This window comes from Paramisgurnus dabryanus, chromosome 14 (assembly GCF_030506205.2).
Source record: "Paramisgurnus dabryanus chromosome 14, PD_genome_1.1, whole genome shotgun sequence".
Classification (NCBI taxonomy): domain Eukaryota; kingdom Metazoa; phylum Chordata; class Actinopteri; order Cypriniformes; family Cobitidae; genus Paramisgurnus; species Paramisgurnus dabryanus.
This window is the reverse complement of record NC_133350.1, coordinates 23,250,446-23,260,676: the sequence shown is the minus strand read 5'-3', so window position 1 is coordinate 23,260,676 and position 10,231 is coordinate 23,250,446. Positions and strand designations below refer to the sequence as shown.

Genomic DNA, 10,231 nt, shown 5'->3' with positions numbered 1-10,231 from the left:
ATGTTTACAAGTTGCAAAAAGGTAATCATAACCTATAGTTAATTTAGCAAAGTTTTAGAAACGAAACAAGAAAAAATTAGACAAAGACAAATGCCTAATATAACGTTTAATATCATTTTTATGCATTTCCGTTTACTGGACTAAAGCATATAATCTAAGTGCATGTGAAATTACATTTCCACCATCAAAGATGGTAATAAGGGTTTCATTGTTACAGTTCCTCAAGCACTGTGAAAAATTACAAAAACATTAAAAAAAATCTACATTAATAGACAGATGGGTTTCTCTCGCTGCTCTCCAAACTCCAAAAACATACATTCATCTAACTATGAAACAGAAATAGTTTCAATTGATGCTCAACAAACATGCATTATATTATATTAAAACACAAGACAACGTTTCATTCTGTGAACAAGAAGTTATTCTGTATTTGGAACGTGAAATGTATTTGTTTGTAAAAAAAAAAAACACACACATAAAGAAAACATTATATTTACATTATATATTTTATTACTCAAGTATGCAAATAATTCCCAAGACTCAATCTGTCAAAACTGAAAGAGATAAATGATTGCTGATTTTTAAAATCATTTTAATAAATAAAGTACACTGCAAATATAAAATATACATTTAAGTTGATTATAATTGTGTTCCTGCAGTCAGCCTGTATTTTCTCTTCAGTGTTTCGTCACAACATGGCGACGCGCTCAGACCCCAGGCTCGATTTAAACACTGAAAACACACAGGTACTGTATATCATCCTGCTCTGTACTACATGTTTATATCCGATATATTATAATTTATATATCGATCACTATGAAAGACCTACTATACACACACAAAGGGAACCTGTCGTCATAAATGTGTAATATTTACGAAGGAAGTAGCTTTAGCGCGCTAACCACCAGACAAGCCAACTTACATGAGCACTTTCAATTTACATAAAATGAAAGCATTAAAATATCATGGTTTACATTGGACTCTACAACAGCGATGTCTTTTATTTTAGTGTTGGCACGACAGTGGTTACACTCATTGCTGTTTCGAAATAGCGTTAAGATAATAAAAGCACTAAGTTCATGCGCATGTGTTTTTAACCGGGTGCTGAAGGGTAGCGAGTTTGCATAAGCTCAAAGCTTTTCAGACTTTCCTTATATAATAGATGATTGTTTTTAATTTGAACTATACAATGTTTAGCGAATTTTAAACGTTTAACCCTGATGAAAATGGCTAAAAATGCGACCTTATTGGTATTCATGTTTTGCCTTTTAATTACGAATCAAAATCTGTAGTATAATTTCTAAGTAAATTATAATTTAGTCACATGCAATTGTCAGTAAAGAAAAATATATTTAAACGTTTGTGAGTACATTTCTGTGAAATCTGTAGGCAATTTTCGCACGCACACTATAATATCGTCAGTGCTGACGTATTTACTTTTCCACATTCGTCACCTCGTGCTATTAACAAACGCCTCTGTGGTCTCATTTGTTGTTTCTATCTTAAAACTGTTCCCTCTCATTTACTTTGCTGGTTACTTTGTAACTTCTCTGCTGTGTCTCAAAACCTAGTGAGCTGCCTTCATAGACAGCATTAAAAACGCTCGTACGCGCCTAAAAAGGTGTGGAAGTAGTGAGCTCACTAGTGTTTGAGACACAGCCTGTCTCGCGTGGTCTTTGTGAAGCACGTGGTCGTCTTACTCACTGTACCTGTATATCCCTCAGTGACCGTGCTTGCACTTCGCTCTGTTTATGGGCGTGCAGTAAAAATCTTATCCCATGAATTAAGGCTTGGACCAGTAATTCTGCATTGCATGTGAACTTCTGACTGTGTATAATGTTTGAACACAGTCAGAAGTATAGTCAAGTTTAAGTTTCCAGACTGCACATCTTGTTAATGGCATTTGTATATGGTGCTCACACTATCAGGTGACTAAAACTATGGAGGCTGATATCATCGGGGTTTGCGGTATCGAGACACGAGGACTTGTTGAGGGTAGCAGTTCTCCAGATTTGGGGACTCCATCCCAGGATAACGTGGATGATTTTGTGGGCCTGGTGAGCAGCGAAGAGGAGAGAGGAGAGACACCAGGAAGGGAGGATAGCAACCCTGAAGAACTGGATCGTTGTGCTGAGAAAACCAAGGACCAGAAAGCATTCGGTTGGTTTTTCAATAAAAACGTTTAAAAATATTTACAGTTTAATAAACACTTCACCTTTCGTTTTATTTATTACCGATTTATTTTGTGTACAAATCTTAATTTTTCATTCTCATAGGCAAAGAGGTACTATTGCTGATGCAGGCGCTTCATGCTTTGGCCACCCCAGAGGAAAAACTTGCAGCGCTCTGTAAGAAATATGCCGACCTGGTATGTATATGTGGCTCCATAAAGTATTATAAAATTAGTCCATACGTTCGCTGTGAAACACTACAAGTGTGTTGTTCTTCCCGGGACAGCTGGAGGAGAGCCGCAGCATGCAAAAACAGGTGAAGGTGTTGCAGAAGAAGCAGAACCAGGTGCTCAAAGAGAAGATTCACCTGCAGAGCGAGCACAGCAAAGCTGTTCTAGCCCGGAGCAAACTTGAGAGCTTGTGCAGGGAACTTCAACGTCACAACAAGACCCTGAAGGTGCCCAAAAATCTTAAAGCTCACACTGTTAACACACTGTTTCTGCTTATTACACGGCTCTCTGGAATGCTTGATTCTGATTGGTCAGTTGAGACATTTGCAGGTTCGTTCTTTTCAAATAATGACCGCTCCAAAGTAATAACGCATAGCCGGTACTACTTGTACGATTAAAATCGCTCCGCGCCAATAAAGATTACTGTTTGGCGCCATCTTGTGACAAACACTGGACAACCACAATTAAGAATGGAAAATTTTGATATTAATTTTAACATGTACGGAAAAAACAAAACATTTAAACAGTGGATAGAAGAACGAACAACGACAAGACACAGAGAGCTTACTGAGACTGAACTTGACAAAATAGAGCATGACAGCTACGAAGCCAACACACAAAAAAAAATACAGAATGGGCATTAAAACTTCTCAAAGACTGGCTAAAAGAGAAAAAAATGGAGACAGACAAGTATGAAGCAGAGGATCTTAATAAGGTATTACGATCATTTTATGCATCTGTGCAAAGTTTCGCGGAAGGATAAAAATGTTAATTTAAAACAAATATGCCAATAAAATGTTTCAAATTCATATTGATGTCCAGTTTTTTTTCTTATGTGGCAGGTAGCCGTGTAATAAGCGGGATAATGTAGAGGCAGCCTGTAGTTATCGGGAAATAAGCCCCGACAGTGTGATCAGGACCCGACGCGAAGCGGAGGCTGCCTCTACATTATCCCTTACTTATCTCATGTTAATCTTGAGTACCTTTAGAGTAATATTACATCCTTAATCCCACAAAATGTTGTTCCAAGCCCCTTGAATTCTGTGGGCGTCGATAAACTTACATACAGATTGCTGTGTAGTGTGTGTAAACGCGTATACTGTTGTGATGGCAGGAGGAGAACGCTCAGAGGTTTAGGGAGTACGAGGAGCGGCGCAAGGAGGCAACGCTGCACTTCCAGATGACGCTCAATGAGATCGAGGCCCAGATGGAGCAGCATAACTCCCATAACAGCAAACTGAGACAGGAGAACATGGAGCTGGCCGAGAAACTCAAGAAACTCATCGAGCAGTACGAGCTGCGGGAGGAGGTAAGGCAACATCTGCTAAATATGTAAATTGCCTGTGATTCTGTGGTTGAGTCATTCGAGCCCCTAGAGATGAAATGTGCCCTGCTTTAGACCAGTGGCCTGTTTTATTTGCATTATCATTAAAACCACTGCTGGGATATGAGTGATGTAAAATACGGATATTTGTTGGATTGTCATTTCTCTGAAGAAGATGTTATATATCGTGCCATTTCATTTTCTAACAGCTTTACATTTATTTGCTTAATTAAATTCACACACATACTGTTTTGCATGTTTGGGCATGGTAAGCTGAGCTCAGTCCCAAGGTGCAACCATGATGATCCAGCCATGCGTGTGGAATTATGCATGGTCGCATTATCAGGCCTTAGTGTGCCTAGGGGTGCAACTCTCATGTAATTTGTCATGTAATTATAAAGGAACTGCGAAATTTGACCTCGTTCTCCGAATAATATTGTTTGGTTATTTGAGATATTGTCTTATAGGCTGTTACTGGAAGTAAATTTTTATAATCTAAGTCTGTTTTGTAGTAGATCTTGTTGTTGGTGTAATTCAAAATGACAAGGTGGTTGTGTTGTAGTTAGATGTTGCAGTTTCAAATAAATTTTTTTCTGTACTACAGTATTTAAAGCTACAGTATTGTAAACGTGATATTTGTCCTCAGCACATCGACAAGGTGTTCAAACATAAGGAACTCCAGCAGCAGTTGGTGGACGCTAAACTCCAGCGGACGGCCGAGCTGATGCGAGAGGTGGAGGAGAAACAGCAGAGGGAACGGGAGTTTGTGAGTATCATCAGAGTATCATCATTTTAGACAAAAAAACATACAATTTAAGGGAATTTGTTCTTAAAGGGACATTTCACTTTTTTTGAATATATGCTAATTTTTCAACTCCCCTAGAGTTAAACATTTGATTTTTACCGTTTTGAAATCCATTCAGATCTCCGGGTGTGCGCTAGCACTTTTAGCATAGCTTAGCACAATCCATTGAATCTGATTAGACCATTAGCAATCACGTAAAAAAATAACCAAAGAGTTTCGATATTTTTCCTATTTAAAACTTCTCTCTTCTGTAGTTACATTGTGTACTTAAGGGGTCGTTATAGTTGTGCGTAGGTCCTACGGCATAGCCCAATGGCGTAGGTTCCCCGTTGGTTTTCATTTATACTTTTGCGTCGACGTGCAAACACGCGCACAGACCGCTGGTAGGCAGTATCCACGCGTATAATCACAGTAGCAGCGCGACCGTCAAAGAAGAAGAGGCTTGGCAAGTTTAACCCACAAGCGAAGAAGAAACATCAACTTGTTGTGTAGGATTTGAGAAGACCAGCAATGATGGAAGTAAATAAACATCAACTTTTGTTGCAGTTTGAGTTAAATCACTCCTCAACTTGGCCATTCGTTGTTTTCACCGTCGCAAACGGAAATACCTATGACACAGTTTTTTTACCTGATGGGAGGGGTTCTGGTAGACCAATCACAGCGCTTGCGGTCTGCGTAGAACTGACGCGCTGTTAAAATATTTGTGAGGTGCACATCAGGCTACGCAGAGCTACTCACAGGCTACGGATGAACTTAAGCACGACTATAAATCGGGCTTAAGACTGACAGAAAATTAAAATAGTCCCATTGGTTACCTTCAATGGCAGGGGACTATTTTCGGGCAGTGCATAATATCACTACGCCTGCTGCAGCCATTTTACATCAAGTCCTTGATTATTACGCCAGAATGAGAGTATAGTTCCTAACCATATCTGCCTAGAAAATCACAACTTTTATTTTTCCATCGGTCTTAGTACACGATGTAACTACAGAAGAGTCAAGTTTTAAATAGGAAAAATATTTAAACTCTCTGGTTATTTTTTAGCGTGATGCTAATGGTCTAATCAGATTCAATGGATTTTGCTAAGCTATGCTAAAAGTGCTAGCGCCAGACCCGGAGATCAGCTGAATGGATTCCAAAACGGTTAAAAAAAATAGGTCATTATGCTCGTCAGGAAAATGCATATTAATATAAGAATTTTTAGATATTTGTACTGCAAACAAGACAAAAATACTAAGAAAGAAAGAAACACAAGAAAGTGCTTAGCATTAAGTTAGACTTTAAAAATACAGATTCATTATCTCAAATATTGTGGTGATCTATTATTTTTCTCAACCTTTCATTGTCTGTTTCTTTCTCTTTGCTCTCTGTTTAGCTACTGAAAGATGCAACGGAGTCCAGACATAAATGTGAACTGATGAAGGAGCAGGAGCATCAGCTAAAACAGCAGCTCACTTTGTACATGGACAAATTTGAGGAGTTTCAGACCACACTCGCCAAAAGCAACGAGGTCTTCACCACTTTCAGACAAGAGATGGAGAAGGTAAGTTGCGGTCAACTCATTTACCCGATTCTGACATTTCTTGATAATTTCAGGGTTCCCAAGGGTCCTCGAAATTCTTGAAAGTATGTGAATCTGGGGGAAATAATTCAAGACCCTGAGAAGTTTTTGAAAATATACATACATAGATATACAGGTCATTAAAAGTGCTTGAATCTATTTTATTCGTAAAAAAAAAAAATCCATATTCCCTGTGTAGTGTAGGATAATATAAAAATACTAGATTTTTTAAGCACACGTGCTTAACTGTTTGCTTTAAATGCTTATATCTTCTGTATGCGAATGTTGATTCATACCAAAATGTTTTTTGCATAGTTGTGTTTGACAAATGAAAACGTCTCGGGTTACATATGTAACTGTTGTTCCCTGAGAAGGGAACGAGATGCTGCGTCTCCCTTGCCATACTTCCTGCGTCCCTGTAACGCCGTCTTTGATAGCGATATAATTCCTGGCTCCCGCGTCACCCTGTCCTTGTTGTAAAGCCTCACCATTGGTTAAATTCGATATACACATTCAGGCACACTTACCCTCGGAGGCGTCCCCAAAGTGTCACCGCAGTGACGCAGCGTGAGTTCCCTCGAAAGGGAACTGTAACAATGTATCTTTAAAGGTAACACGATGTAACCTTGCTCTCACTTGAAATGTGTCCCCACATTAAGTCCTTGAATTTGAGTGTATTGGACCTGGAAAGTCCTTGAAAGGTCCTTGAATTTGAAGTTAACTAATGTGTGGGAACCCTGATTCATAACGGTTTCTTTAAAATGTGTGTCTCACTTGCATGACTTTTGTTTGTTTTCTGACTAATTAGATGACAAAGAAGATCAAGAAGCTAGAGAAGGAGACCACTCTATGGAGGACCAAATGGGAGGCCAACAACCAGACTCTACTGCAAATGGCAGAAGAGGTGAGGAGAATAAATAAGACGCTTTATTAAAAATGCTATGAGCAATTTCAGCCGTTTTACTAGCTTCTGCTTATCCACTGAATAAGGGGCAGTTCACATTTCATGTCTAAACCATGCACAAAATTCATCAGTCCCGCTTTCCTTCTTCCGAAGCACTTGTGCACTTGCGCTCCCGTAGCATCTGCCGTTGCTAAGCAACCATGAGCTGGGGTTTAAAAAATCCAATGGTGCCATACTATATGCATGCACTCTTCAGATAACGAAAATTGCATCACACGCTCCGTGTACACATAAAAAAAGACCATAATTAGGCCTCAAAGGGATAGTTTAACCAAAAATGAAAATTCTCTTCAAGGCCCAATCATGAGCCCCATTCACTTCGATAGTAGGAAAAATAATACTATGGAAGTGAATGGGGCTCATGATCGATTTGATTTCAAACATTCTTCAAAATATCTTCCTTTGTGTTTATCAGAACAAAGACATTTACAAGATACAGGTTTGTAACAACATGAGAGTGAGTAAATGATGACTGAATTTTCATTTTTTGGGTGAACTATCCCTTTGTCTATCCCCTCTATTAAACCCTGCCCACTTTCCATAATCTCTTTAAGAAATGCACATAGATTTAAAGCAGTATGTGATATCAGTATGGTAGTAGGTACTTTATTTGTGGTATTCCAAAACTAAAAAATAAGTCACTCTGCCATTTTCCTTGTAGAAAACAGTGCGAGATAAAAATTACAAAGCCCTCCAAGGCAAACTGGAGCGCCTGGAAAAGCTTTGCAGGGCCCTGCAGAGAGAACGCAACGACCTGAACCAGAAACTCAAGTCTGTTCAGGGTCCAGCGAAAGATCCTGAAGAAGAGGGTACGGGCCCTCCTGACCCCCAACCAGAGGAGCACCCGAACCAACCCTCAAACCCAGATATGACGAGAGAAGTGGAGGGGGAAATGCCTGAAACAGAGAAACTCGGACTTCGGTCTGAGGAAGAAGGCGACACATCATCGAGACAACTCATTGACAACTGAGCCTGGCCTTCTGGCCTGCCTTATTTTTTTGTGGAGGTATATATTTTTGTCTAACAATTATTATCATAACAGAAATCGCGAGGATAAAGCAGGACATTAGTGAAGAATCTAACTGCTCTGTATGTTGTTAATCAGCTTTGTGGCAAGCACTTTTTACTCCCTCTTTTTTATCACATTGTATTTTCGTAGGAAATGGTCATGTGGTCCAAAATGGCCGCCATGCAGCTTTGTTTCGTACGGACGTTTTTTTTTCTTTTCTCATTCTCAGCCGTTCTCTGCTCAGCTGTGCTGTGGTGGCACATTTTTCTGTTCTCTTTAATAAAATGTAGCTCTTGGCACTGACTTAGGATCAGAATAAATAATTACGTATGCATATAACGTCAAATATTGCTATTTTTAATCAGCCGTATGTAGTAAAGAAGCTCTAAATGTCTAGATAACCTTGAGAGTTGATAAACAGGGCATTAATATCTCAAGAGATGTTTTACAACAAGCTCACCTGCTCTTTGCCATACTGAGTCTGAGCCAGGAAGGGTCCTTAACGGGTCACACTTCCATAGCTTTGATTAAAATCCACTTGAAAGTTTAAAGAGATGGGTTAAGATTCCTATGCGTCAGCTGGGACGCCTCACTGCCTGTGGCTTTTTTCCATATGAGAATTTGATTAAGGGCTAGTGTGACTTTAAAAGGCTGCTACATCTTTAACCATTGTGAAATAGTACGAACCGTGTCACTTCCTTTAAGACTGATTGTGTCGACTGAAAAACTTTATTTTATGTAACAGCACATCTTTACCAACTCATAAAGCCAAATGCATTTGAAAATAACTCCATTTATTTTTGCAAGAGACAGGGTAGTTCATTTTTGTTTTGTTGGTGTGAGGTGGAAACAACATAAGCTAGTTAGACTAGACAATAAATTCAATACAAGATATCATTAGGCAATGTCAAGAAATATTTTCCCCCCTTAAATGCTAAAATTGTCCAGACTGATTTTTTTGTGAGCTTGCCATTATAAAAATCCCTTTTTTAAAAACCTTAAAAAAATATATAATAGTTAATCCCAACGCTCAATACTTAACGTTTGTTGTATTAAGATATGATTGGTTCGATTCAGAACCTGTTGCTTTTGTTTTTGGAAGCTCTACATAACTTGAGGTTAAATGTAATTTCTTTGTAATTTATAATAAGAGAAACACTTTGGTATCTTAATTTGAGCAATTTTACCTGTTGACAGGTCACATTATTTCCTAGACAAAAAAAACTATGTAATTTAAAAATAGGCCTTACCTTTTTTTGATACTGGCTATACTGAATGTGATTTGGTTTTGGACTTTATAATAAATAAGAATAAAATATCTGTAATTTAAGATATACATGCAATGCTAAACTGTTCATTAGAGCTGCATATATTGTCAATGTTGCTAATAATGTGAAACTATATCATTGAAAACTCAACCAGTGAATGTAGAAATACAGATTTCCAATGCAAGCTGCCTCTTAGCTCTTCATTAAATGGCATGGACACACAGGGTCTAAAATCACTTGCCTCAGGTCCATAAAGCAACATTTGGCTTTGTGCATGCCCAGATCTGTCCTCTGAAACAGGCCAGTATGTTACATTTTGTAAGTGGAGAATCCAAGACCATACATTGCATTTTTTGAGATCATTTTAGTGCAAAATATGCAATTTTCTGGATGAGGTCCTTTGATTTGATATCAGTCGTGAATGTGTTTGACTTTGCCAAACTGAAACAGATTTTCACCAGCTTTCATCACTACTCTTCAGTTTGTTTGTTTTTTGTCGGATCCAAGCACTTGATATACATGTCTTGGACTTCTCTCTCTATGTAATAGTTTCACATCACTTTTAATTTTCTCTGTAAGTGGGGTCCAGTTTGTTTAAAATTTGTGAGGTGTTGGTACCGTCTTTTGTATCGCTTCTGCGTTCGCTGTTTATTTTGGCAATGCCCCAGTTTGATTCTCAGGTTATGCAAAAAATCTACCTCTGCAGGTTAGACGTACTGTGAAAGACGCTCGAGAGAGCTTTTCTTTCTCCCCCAGCTCAGCCCATGTGACCCCTCTGAGATTGTACAATGCTCTTGTAGTTTGTCTTGCTTTTCAATAAAACATTTTGTAGAATTTTCCTTCCTGTTTTTATGATGATTTCTTGAGAATATATATATATATATTGGGAAATGTGATT

At 38.5% G+C, this 10,231-nt stretch overlaps 1 protein-coding gene across 1 annotated transcript; it reads left to right on the top strand.

Moving 5' to 3' along the window:
* Nucleotides 1-616: 616 nt before the first annotated feature.
* txlng (taxilin gamma) lies at nucleotides 617-10,172 on the top strand. The gene is made up of 9 exons (XM_065241651.1): nucleotides 617-746; nucleotides 1,929-2,160; nucleotides 2,277-2,368; nucleotides 2,458-2,628; nucleotides 3,516-3,710; nucleotides 4,372-4,491; nucleotides 5,907-6,074; nucleotides 6,901-6,996; nucleotides 7,718-10,172. The coding sequence occupies exons 1-9, from the start codon at nucleotides 696-698 to the stop codon at nucleotides 8,024-8,026; spliced, it is 1,434 nt and encodes a 477-aa protein (XP_065097723.1). The 5' UTR covers nucleotides 617-695; the 3' UTR covers nucleotides 8,027-10,172.
* Nucleotides 10,173-10,231: the final 59 nt, after the last annotated feature.